The sequence below is a fragment of the Oncorhynchus clarkii genome, chromosome 14 (assembly GCF_045791955.1).
Source record: "Oncorhynchus clarkii lewisi isolate Uvic-CL-2024 chromosome 14, UVic_Ocla_1.0, whole genome shotgun sequence".
NCBI lineage: Eukaryota > Metazoa > Chordata > Actinopteri > Salmoniformes > Salmonidae > Oncorhynchus > Oncorhynchus clarkii.
In genome coordinates, this window is record NC_092160.1 from 12,439,988 (window position 1) to 12,452,500 (window position 12,513).

At 43.6% G+C, this 12,513-nt stretch overlaps 1 protein-coding gene across 4 annotated transcripts in view; it reads right to left on the minus strand.

The window, feature by feature from the left end:
- Positions 1-27: 27 nt before the first annotated feature.
- The window catches only part of LOC139366284 (syntaxin 3b), a 25,338-nt gene continuing 12,852 nt past the window's right edge, over positions 28-12,513 (minus strand). The window contains exons 2-11 of one of the 4 annotated variants that reach the window (XM_071103588.1): positions 10,342-10,416; positions 10,171-10,270; positions 9,988-10,062; positions 9,812-9,882; positions 9,576-9,684; positions 9,411-9,484; positions 9,210-9,344; positions 8,070-8,180; positions 837-927; positions 28-719 (exon numbers count right to left, since the gene is read on the minus strand). In XM_071103588.1, the coding sequence (XP_070959689.1) occupies positions 850-927; positions 8,070-8,180; positions 9,210-9,344; positions 9,411-9,484; positions 9,576-9,684; positions 9,812-9,882; positions 9,988-10,062; positions 10,171-10,270; positions 10,342-10,416 (828 nt within the window). In that variant the 3' untranslated portion in view covers positions 28-719; positions 837-849. Of the gene's footprint in view, positions 720-836; positions 928-5,594; positions 6,621-7,301; positions 7,421-8,069; positions 8,181-8,360; positions 8,613-9,209; positions 9,345-9,410; positions 9,485-9,575; positions 9,685-9,811; positions 9,883-9,987; positions 10,063-10,170; positions 10,271-10,341; positions 10,417-12,513 lie in introns of those variants that run through there. The other 3 variants (XM_071103586.1, XM_071103587.1, XM_071103589.1) reach the window with 3 other exon arrangements.

Here is a 12,513-nt window from a genome sequence, read left to right on the forward strand (position 1 = left end):
AATCAAAGACAAAGACAAGAGGCGCACTAATACGATGCACACACAATATTTTATTACGTAACAGATTTTACTAGGCTGACCCACAACCACACTGACTGAAACCCCTCATCACCGAAAATACCATCACTAACAATTCAGCACAATACATGACACAGCATACCGTGAAAAATTGTATGACTGACAACATACAACCTTACGAAACAAATACACATTCAATAAAAGACATGCCAGGAGAAATTAAGGATTTTGACCATGAATCACGGCTATAACTGTATTTAAAACTTGGAATTTTGTGCTAAAATATAATATAATCTATATTTTATTATGCACATATTTCATTGATACCTTTAACCAAATATACCCCCAACATATGTTGCATACAGATGATACTCCTACAACGTCCTACTGTCATGGCCAGGGGCGAAAATCTCAGTTCATAGGTCTACGGGATTTTCATTTGAGTCCTAGGATGGAATATCACACTGACCCCATGTCATCTGAATGAGAAATTGAAACAGTGAGCTAAATAAATACACATTTAAATAACAATAAGACATTTTACTACAGCAAGAGGACAGAGAGAACCAGGTCAGGGCGCATGGGAGGCGGAGTTAAGTAAAGGTTATTTTTACATTTATTTTTTGATTTCGAGTAATAAGGAAGAAACGGACACCAGTCAAAAAGGTTCTATGGGAAACGCAGGCCATTCTTCTATTCATCTGAAAGCAAGGGAAAGGAAATATAATGAAAAAAAAGTGGAAACAGAGTTTTCCATTGATAGTCATGTGGACCATAATCTAAATGATGCTAGATGGATAACCATGTGTGTCCTTTACCTGTTGTAAACCTCTATGAGAAGAAACTATACAAATAGGAAAACCCAACGATCCCGATAATGGCACAGCACAATGTGATCATCATCTTCTTCTGTAGATTAAAAAAACCAACAGAGCAAAAGAAGTGAGAAACAAAAAAAAAGAGGATAGGAACCCATCATAGCACAGTTAAAATATAACAGAACGGATTGCTGGTCCCTATTGGACTTAATCAAAAACACTTCAAGTATTTAAATTTGTTATGTACAACCTACAGTATAAGCTACCGGTCAAAAGTTTGAGAACACCTACTCATTCAAGGGTTTATCTTTATTTTTACTATTTTCTACATTTTAGAATAATAGTGAAGACATCAAAACTGTGAAATAACACTTATGGAATCATGTAGTAACCAAAAAAAGTGTTAAACAAATATATTTTATATTTGAGATTCTTCAAATAGCCACACTTTGCCTTGATGACAGATTTGCGCACTCTTGGCATTCTCTCAACCAGCTTCACGAGGTAGTCACCTGGAATGCATTTCAATTAACAGGTGTGCCTTCTTAAAAGTTCATTTGTGGAATTTCTTTCCTTAATGCGTTTGAGCCAATCAGTTGTGTTGTGACAAGTTAGGGGGGTATACAGAAGGTAGCCATACTTGGTACCTTCTGTATACCCCCCATTTTCTAAAATAAGCAAAGAGAAATGACAGTCCATCATTACTAACACATAAAGGTCAGTCAATGTGGAACATTTCTAGAACTTTGAAAGTTTCTTCAAGTGCAGTCGCAAAAACCATCAAGCACTATGATTAAACTGGCTCTCATGAGGACCGCCACAGGAATGGAAGACATAGAGTTACCTCTGCTGCAGAGGATAAGTTCATTAGAGTTACAAGCCTCAGAAATTGCAGCCCAAATAAATGCTTCACCGAGTTCAATTAACAGACATCTCAACATCAACTGTTCAGAGAAGACTGTGTGAATCAGGCCTTCATGGTCAAATTGCTGCAAAGAAACCACTGCTAAAGGATACTAATAAGAAGAGACTTGCTTGGGCCAAGAAACACAAGCAATGGACATTAGACTGGTGGAAATTTGTCCTTTGGTCTGTAGTCCAAGTTGGAGATTTTTGGCTCCAATCGCTGTGTCTTTGTGAGATGCGGTGTGGGTGAACGGATGATCTCCGCATGTGTATTTCCCACCGTTAAGCACGGAGGTGGTGTTATGGTGTGGGGGTGCTTTGCTGGTGACACGGTCTGCGATTTATTTAGAATTCAAGGGACACTTAACCAGCATGGCTATTACAGCATTCTGCAGCAATACACCATCCCATCTGGTTTGGGCTTAGCGGGACTATAATTTGTTTTTCAACAGGACAATGACCCAACACACCTCCAGGCTGTGTAAGGGATATTTTACCAAGAAGGAGAGTGATGGAGTGCTGTATCAGATGACCAGACCTCCACAATCACCCGACCTCAACCAAATTGAGATGGTTTGGGATGAGTCTGACCACAGAGTGAAGGAAAAGCAGCCAACAAGTGCTCAGCATATGTGGGAACTCCTTCAAGACTGTTGGAAAAGCATTCCAGGTGAAGCTGGTTGAGAGAATGCCAAGAGTGTGCAAAGCTGTCATCAAGGCAAAGGCTGGCTATTATAAGATTCTCAAATATAAAATATATTTTGATTTGTTTAACACTTCTTTGGTTAATAGATGTCTTTACTATTATTCTACAACACAAAAATAAAGTAAAACCCTTGAATGAGTGTGTTCTAAAACTTTTGACCGGTAGTGTTTCATTTTGAAAATGTGAAATTTTATCATCAGTAATAGACATTCTGTGCAAAACAAGGTAGATAGGACTGTAAACATCTCATCAAAACTCCAATGGAAGGAGACAGTAACCCATAGGAGGATGACATACGAAGGACCATGCTAACATGGGAGAGCAGGGGGGAGGGTGTGTGTCTGGGTCAGTATGGCCTGTTTTTGTGTGTGTGTGTGTGTGTGTGTGTGTGTGTGTGTGTGTGTGTGTGTGTGTGTGTGTGTGTGAGAGAGAGTGAGTGAGACAGAGAGAGAGAGACACACACATACCTGCTCTTGATTGCTTCGATCACGTGGACTGGGATATGTTCCGCATTGCGTCAAACATTGACGAATACGCTGAGTCGGTGAGCGAGTTTATTAGCAAGTGCATCGGACATGTCGTACCCACAGCAACTATTAAAACATTCCCAAACCAGAAACCGTGGATTGATGGCAGCATTCGCGCAAACCACTGGTTTTAATCAGAGCAAGGTGACCGGAAACATGACCGAATACAAACAGTGTAGCTATTCCCTCTGCAAGGCAATCAAACCAGCTAAGCGTCAGTATAGAGACAAAGTAGAGTCGCAATTCAACGGCTCAGACACAAGAGGTATGTGGCAGGGTCTACAGTCAATCACGCATTACAAAAAGAAAACCAGCACCGTCGCGGAACAGGATGTCTTGCTCCCAGACAGACTAAAGAACTTCTTTGCTCGCTTTGAGGACAATACAGTGCCACTGACGCAGCCCGCTACCAAAACCTGCGGACTCTCCTTTACTGCAGCCGACGTGAGTAAAGCATTTAAACGTGCTAACCCTCGCAAGGCTGCAGGCCCAGACGGCATCCCCAGCCGCTTCCTCAGAGCATGCGCAGACCAGCTGGCTGGCTGGTGTTTACGGACATATTCAATCAATCCTTATCCCAGTCTGCTGTTCCCACATGCTTCAAGAGGGCCACCATAGGTTTCTTGGGTACAGGAACAAAGGTAACTGAGCTAAACAACTACCGCCCCGTAGCACTCACTTCCGTCATCATGAAGTGCTTTGAGAGACTAGTCAAGGACCATATCACCTCCACCCTACCTGACACCCTAGACCCACTACAATTTGCTTACCGCCCCCAATAGGTCCACAGACGACGCAATCGCAACCACACTGCCCTAACCCATCTGGACAAGAGGAATACCTATGTGAGAATGCTGTTCATCGACTACAACTCAGCATTTAACACCATAGTACCCTCCAAACTCATCATCAAGCTCAAGACCCTGGGTCTCGATCTCGCCTTGTGAAACTGGGTACTGGACTTCCTGACGGGCCGCCCTCAGGTGGTGAGGGTAGGTAACAACATCTCCACCCCGCTGATCCTCAACACTGGGGCATCACAAGGGTGCGTTCTGAGCCCTCTCCTGCACTCCCTGTTCACCCACAACTGCATGGCCATGCACGCCTCCAACTCAATCATCAAGTTTTCAGACGACACTACAATGGTAGGCTTGATTACCAACAACGAGGAGACGGCCTACAGGGAGGAGGTGAGGGCCCTCGGAGTGTGGTGTCAGGAAAATAACCTCACACTCAACAAAACAAAGGAGATGATTGTGGACTTCAGGAAACAGCAGAGGGAGCACCCCCCTATCCACATCGACGGGACAGTAGAGGGTAGTAAGTTAAGTTCCTCGGCGTACACATCACGGACAAACTGAATTGGTCCACCCACAGACAGCGTGGTGAAGAAGGCGCAGCAGCGCCTCTACAACCTCAGGAGGCTGAAAAAATTCAGCTTGTCACCAAAAGCACTCACAAACTTCTACAGATGCACAATCGAGAGCATCCTGTCAGGCTGTATCACCGCCTGGTATGGCAACTGCTCCGCCCACAACCGTAAGGCTCTCCAGAGGGAAGTGAGGTCTGCACAACGCATCACCGGGGGCAAACTACCTGCCTTCCAGGACACCTACACCAACAATGTCACAGGAAGGCCATAAAGATCAGCCACCCGAGCCACTGCCTGTTCACCCCGCCATCATCCAGAAGGCGAGGTCAGTACAGGTGCATCAAAGCTGGGACCGAGAGACTGAAAAACAGCTTCTATCTCAAGGCCATCAGACTGTTTAACAGCCACCACTAACATTGAGTGGCTGCTGCCAACATACTGACTCAACTCCAGCCACTTTAATAATGTAAAAATTTATGAAAAATGTATCACTAGCCACCTTAAACAATGCCACTTCATATGTTTACATACCCTACATGACTCATTTCATATGTATATACTGTACCCGATACCATCTACTGCATCTTGCCTATGCCGTTCTGTACCATCACTCATTCATATATTTTTTATGTACATATTCTTCATTCCTTTACACTTGTGTGTATAAGGTAGTTGTTGTGAAATTGTTAGGTTAGATTACTCGTTGGTTATTACTGCATTGTCGGAACTAGAAGCACAAGCATTTCGCTACACTCGCATTAACATCTGCTAACCATGTGTATGTGACAAATCAAATTTAATTTGACTTCACAGTACCTTTAACCCAGACTCTAGGTTAGGGTTCCCCAACTAGCAGCCCCCTGGCCAAATTTGGCCTGCGGGTGATTTTATTTGGCCCCCAATGTTCAGAGAAAAAAACCTGTTTGGGCTTCTTGCATTCCATTTGCAGTCTACAAATTATGTTACTGCTCCATGACCATCCGCTCAAGAAAAACAGCCCACAGCTAATTCTAGTTGATGATCCCTGCTCTAGGTGCAGCCATTGCCGTAAGAGATCTCATTCGCCACTTGCTGTATTACAATACAGCAGATTGATAATTACCTATCACCATCAATACACATTTCTTCAGAGAAACACATGCACTTAGTCAAACAAGATTCCCTCTGCTAACTCAGTATTGCACAGCGCAAATTTCAGCAGCATAAATCACAAAACATAGAAAAACAAAGCAGTCTCAACCAAACCATTAAAAAACTAAATATTTTATTCCTTCATTAAAATCTCTGGAATCCATCATAATACTACAGTGAAGATTACATTTAAAATGTTCAGCTTGAAATTTCCAGACCCTCAATGTCCCATTTAGAGCCTCGTCATTGGCTACCGCATCTGAGGTGTGGGGTGCATGAAATGAATTTTATTGGACAGATTGTAAAGGAAGGCATAAGAAGCAAATCAGATGTTCGATGAGGATCTCTCCCAAACGCTCAGAGGTAAGGTGTGCTTTAGGAATTTTTTAAAACTATTCAAGTGGCATCAAACATGCACAGAGTCATTGCTTTCACATAGACTGAAGTGAAATCCACTCGTGTCCCTCAATAGAAGAATCATAGGGGAGTTAAACAATGCACCATTCCTCTGTGGGCTGGAGGAGGCTACTTTTCAGCTTGGAGGTTCAGAATGGCAAGACAACAAGGCAAGGGTGGTGGCGGGGGTCATTAGGTTTCTGTAATGGGGAAAGGAGTGTCAGGTTCCCTTAAGTGCGGATCAAGATCAATCAAATTATTAACATTATTGGAAAAACAGAAAGCAGTTCAGAGAATTTAAATGAAATGTTGCACGGTGTCCATTTAGTTGTGTGTGAGGGTGAAGATTTCCACTTCTTCAGATTTTTTTTTGTTTAGCTTTATCAGGGGCTAATAACCAGTCTCAGCTTTGGTCCCCTTGTTTCTCTCCCACCTGGTGCTCATCCTCTCAGCCACCCCAAAGGGAATACCAGCCTGCTCCAACTAGGAAGTCCCACTGGCTGGGCCTTTTTCTATAGTTACAGTAAGAGAGGGGGAGTGTCCAAGGGCAAGGGAAGGGATAGGTTAAGTCTTCATCCCCCTCTTTGGCTTCACAGCTCGAGGAGGGCAAGATTTAGTGATGAAGATGAATGAAGAGGGTGAGGTTAGGGGGCGTGGTCCCTCTATTACCCTACTGTCTGTGATAGGATGATGGCGAGGATGAGGACAGCGAGCACAGCACAGACCACTGCTATAATGATTGTCTTCTACAGAGGGGGAGAAAAAAAGGGGAGAACAAATACATCAGTATTTACGGTAACAAATGAGATGGTGTTAGACAAACAGAGGTACTGAGGGAAATGAAGCTCTTAACATGATGGGCGGGAATATCATGCACTGTTAGCCATCATCAGGTCACTCTGACCAATGGAGGCTCTTTGATGCAGAGTATGCAGAGCTTTTATTGTCCGATACGGGTCAGTGATTGACAGCAAATGAAGATCCCGCCCATCATAACACAGTGAATCATCATCACATGTATAGTCAAACAGGACACACTACACAGCCCAAAGACCCCAATGAGAAACTGAAACCCACATATACAATCCCACACAGCCCAAAGACACCATTGAGACGGACACACACCGTGCCAATCAGTGACCAGGCCATAGAGCTAAATAATATAATTTCTATGGACCCAGCCCTTAACATAAGCAACAAGAGCACTTGTGTTATGCTTAGCAGGAACTCCTGATAAGACATGCAGTACCCAGAGATATTCCAAACGCACCCCATAAACAGACCAAGGAGCATGAACACATACACATTTTACCACCACCACACACACACACACACACAGCCGAAGGCAAGGAAAATGTAAAACGTTGCCAAAGTTCCAGATCCCACTACACCCACTAACACTCCAGAGTCCCTCCAACTTTACTCACCCTTTACACAACTCTTAATCGCACATGTCTCATTTCTCCTTCAATCCCACCGACAACCCAATAATCAGAGCCACTATAGCCAGCACGATAACCAGAACTGCCACTATTATCACCATTTTCTGTGGGGAACAATTAAGTGTCTGCTATGAAAACCATTTATTGTGGGCAACAACTTTAATACCAATTGAAAAGGACAAAGCAACAACAAACATCTCTTTAAACATTTTTAAACATCCTAAAACATACATGCATGCATGACTCAGAGCAAAATGTTACATAAAGTGACCATAAATCACTCTAAAACACGCAAATCTACAGTCAACCATCAAATCAAGGGGTCCCGAGTGGCGCAGCAATTTCAGGCACTGCATCTCAGTGCTAGAGGAGTCACTACAGACCCTGGCTCGATTCTAGGCTGTATCACACAACCGGCCGTGATTAGGAGTCCCATAGGTAAGCGCACAATTGGCCCAGCATCATTAGGGTTTGGCCAGGGTAGGCCGTCATTGTAAATAAGAATTTGTTCTTAACTGACTTAACTAGTTAAATAAAACTAGAAAGGAAGCGGAAAATGAAGAGAGAGAAGGAGAAAGAGGTGTGTGTGTGTGTGTCCTCTGTTGAGGGGTATTGGTCCAGATCTGGAGAAGGAGGGTTCAAGGTTTGGGATGGGGATCGTTGGGTACCAGGGTGCCAGCCCAATAGATGCTGGTCAACGGAGCAGGAGGAAAGGCCAGGGGGTGGGACTTGGGCCTTTTTATTGCCACTCACACGACGGGCCTCCTGCTGAAACTTGGCGGCTTTCTTAGTGTCAGCTACCGCCCGCTCCACGAAGCCCACCGATTGGTCCATGTTGCTCTCAATCCTTTCAATCATTCCACCCTGGCAGAGGGCAGGACATTGTAGGAAAGAGATGTGCAGAGGAAGTGACAGAGAGAGACGGGTGCAGAGAAAAGCAGAAAAGACGACAAACGTAGATTGTTTTACGGTGGTGTGTGTGTGATCAACAGTGTGTGAGGGGAGTGTATACGGTCCTTAGAGTGCACGTGGTTTACTAATGTTGATGTGCTTCAGAAATTGCTGCATACTGTACAGAAGCTTCCTAGAAACAGGGACAGTTACCTCAGTAGATTCAGGTTAAGGTAGTTAGTAAGACGGGTGTACTTGATGATTCATATCAGGGTGTTGGATGGAGTGCAGTACCTTGCGTGCTTTGCTCTGGTACCTGATGGCTTTTTTGGTCTCAGTCTTAGCCACTGCTATGTGGTCCTGCGCTTTACACACTTGAGCTTCTATATTGTTTACAATGTCACCCTGAAACAAACAAAACACACACAGTGAGTATACAGACAAATAAAAAACAATAAGAAAGCAGGAGTATCAATTCAACTCCATGGTAACAGAGAGAATCAGACAAAAAACAAAGAGGTATATGTTAGGAAGTGGTAAGATGCTTACCTCGCACACGACTTCCCCTCAGACAGCATAGGATAACCAACAAGATACATGTGGTTACATAGAGTATATGTAGCTGTGGTGACTATACAGTATGGGGTTGTGTCGATTCCAATGTGGCTACGTTAAATGTGACTCTTACTAAGAATGGAGACTCGCACTGAAGATGAATGAGTTATGGGAGGGAGAGAGATGGTCACAGAAACAAGGGGAACTCTGTCCCAAAACATGGGGAAAGGAAAGCACAGCAGAAGAAGCGGGGGAAGGAACAGAGAACGACCAGGAGAAAGTGAGAGGTTACTGGGAAAGAGAAGGTAAAAACAGCACGGTTGACAGACAAAGAGGGAGCGAACAGGAGAAAACGTTAGACACAGTGGGGTTAAAATGTAGGGTAGAGATCTGAGATAATGATGGATGGATGACTGAATAGATGGCTGAGACAGAGGAGGAGTGTACCTGGCTCTCCACTAGCATGGCGATGTCCACAAACATGTCATGTAGCTCTTTGATGCTGCTCTCCAGACGCACAATGTCTTTGTGTCGCGCCTCGATCTCACTGAGAGCCTGCTTCGAGATCCCAGAGTCCATGATCTAAAGAAAGGAGACCCTTAGTACACGCACTCGCGCACACACACACACACACACACAATTTCTTACCCCTGAAGTGAAAACGGCCGAGTTTCCACCCTCTAACATCTCTTCAAGCTCCTCGTCTGTCGTAGCTTTACCAGCTGAGAAACAGAGGATCATTTTAGTACATACATGAGGTTATGGTCCACTTGTGTGCATATAAAACAGTGTGTAAGACTGTGGGTAACTCACTGATCTCTAGTTGTCTCTGGATGCGTCCTTTACTCCTCTCCCTGAAGTCCAGCTGGGCCTCGTTGTACTTGGTCATCACGTCTACAAACTTCCTGGACAGCACTGCATGCTGGGAGGACATGAAACAGACAGGGCCACAAGCTTTAACAATCCAATAGTTATTCATTTCTATGGTAACATTGACGGTTAGGCACCGGGTTACGTAAAGGGTTAGGGGAGAATTTTCAGAAGCTGACCTGTGATTTGCGTATCCGCATGTCGGCTGAAATCCTCTCCTCTTCCTCAGACTCCAGATTCCTCTCGATGGCTGAAAACCAATCAACATGATTCACCAATCAGTATTCACCCATACCCGAATTAACCAATCAGCATTTAGTCTGTCTGTGATTCGTATCATGTGTGAGGGTCTTACTTTTGAGTTTGTTGCGGGCGTTGTTAGCCATCTTCTTGATGTCGTTGGTGACAGCCTCCAAGTCATCCTGCGTTTCTGGAGGAAAAAACACAAATGAAAACAGACACACTGACAGTAACAGGCAAAAGGTAGAAAAGATGGGGGGGGGGGTTCATAGAGAGTAGCAGAGGCAGTATGTTTTACTCTGGTCTGATGTGGGGGCAGACAGTATGACTGAGTAGAGCTTCTTGACTTCAGAGACATTCTCATCAATTTTATCAATACTGTTCCTGATGTCCTCGATCTGAAACAGAGTGAAAAAAATTGTTACACACACACACACACACACACACACCCCATTTCAAAAACACTCACCTGAGAGAAGAACTCATCCATAAAAGCTGCATTGTCAATAGCAATTTCCACTTCCTCATCATCATTGTCGCATGTCTATGAGGAAAAGCAGAAGGCAGCATGAGTAGATTACGTAATGTATTCAAACAGTGGATCAACCGCATATGTACACTGACGTCATAACTGTAAATAGAGAGCATAAGTACAGAGACCACAAGGCTTGGTGATACCGACACTGAGAAGGGCGAGGACGGCTGAGAAGGAAACAGAACCAGTTTTTAGCTGACCACTCCTGCATGAATAAACGTCAGACAAAACGAGTAAAACAGACAACACCACCATGTCTGTATTGTCAGCTGACCTGAAAGGGGGGGGGGGCAAGACATAATATTTAAGTGCCTTTGAACAGGGTATGGTAGTAGGTGCCAGGAGTACTGGTTTGAGTGTGTCAAGAACTGCAACACTGCTGTTTTTTTGAACGCTCAACAATTCCCTGTGTCTATCTACCTGTGTCCATCACCCAAAGGGTCATCCAATCAACTTGACACAAAAGTGGGAAGCATTGGAGTCAACACGGGCCAGCGTCCCTGTGGAACGCTTTCGACACCAACAAATTGAGGCTTTTCTGAGGGCAAAAGGGGGTGCAATTCAATATTAGGAAGGTGTTTTGTACATGCAGAGTATGTACACACACTTATTACATACATACACACTCAAAAGTTTGGGATCACTTAGAAATGTCTTTGTTTTTGAAAGAAAAAACACCAGAGTGTAGATTAAAATACCAGAGTGTAGATTAAAATACCAGAGTGTAGATTAAAATACCAGAGTGTAGATTAAAATACCAGAGTGTAGATTAAAATACCAGAGTGTAGACATTGTTAATGTTGTAAATTACTATTGTAGCTGGAAACGGCTGATTTTTAATGGAATATCTACATAGGCGTACAGAGGCCCATTATCAGCAACCATCACTCCTGTGTTCCAATGGCACGTTGTGTTAGCTAATCCAAGTTTATCATTTTAAAAAGGCTAATTGATCATTAGAAAACCCTTTTGCAATTATGATAGCACAGCTGAAAACTGTTGTTCTTATTAAATAAGCAATAAAACTGGCCTTAGACTAGTTGAGTATCTGGAGCATCAGCATTTGTGAGTTCGATTACAGGCTCAAAATGGCCTGAAAAAAAAAGCACTTTCTTCTGAAACTCCTCAGTCTATTCTTGTTCTGAGTAATGATGGCTATTCCATACGACAAATTGCCAAGAAACTGAAGATCTCGTACAACGCTGTGTACTACTCCCTTCACAGAACAGTGCAAACTGTCTTTGACCAGAATAGAAAGAGGAGTGGGAGGCCCTAGTGCACAACTGAACAAGAGGACAAGTACATTAAAGTGTCTAGTATGAGAAACAGACACCTCAAGTCCTCAACTGGCAGCTTCATTAAATAGTACCCGCAAAACACCAGCCTCAACGTCAACAGGTAACTTCGGGATGCTGGCCTTCTAGGCAGAGTTGCAAAGAAAAATCCATCTCTCAGACTGGCCAATAAAAATAAGAGATTAAGATGGACAAAAGAACACAGACACTGGACAGAGGAACTCTGCCTAGAAGGCAAGCATCCCAGAGTTGCCTCATCACTGTTGACATTGGGACTGGTGTTTTGCGGGTACTGTTGTGAGCATGCCTGCTCCATTCTGTGCTCTCGATGACAACAGGCCATGAATTGTATCAACATTGCGCGCTGCTCCAATGTAACAAATGTACAAATTTAACTGAACAGAAGACTCATCAGGGTCACGGCTAAATTCTATATATTTTTTTAACTGATGTTGGTAGTATCGTATGAGACGTTTTGGTACCAGTACACCGTGCAACACTACTCTGTACCGGACATTATTACTAAGTAGCATTAGTCTGAAGTACACTCAGTGTTCTCATTGTTCAATGTAAAAGGGTTATCCATTTCATGTCAACCAACATCTGTTATGATGCATGTAAATGTAATTCAGAATGACTATTTAGTCTTGTGATTCAGGAAGCATCATTTGCTATTAGCTTTTGCTCTATAGGCCTTTGCCTTTAATCCAACATGCCTTTTAGGCATTTGCTCTTTAGCCACCATGCTTTCAGCCGCTGTTAGCCACTAGGGCTAAAACACCAGCATGTTTAGCCTCTGGTGCTATTAGCC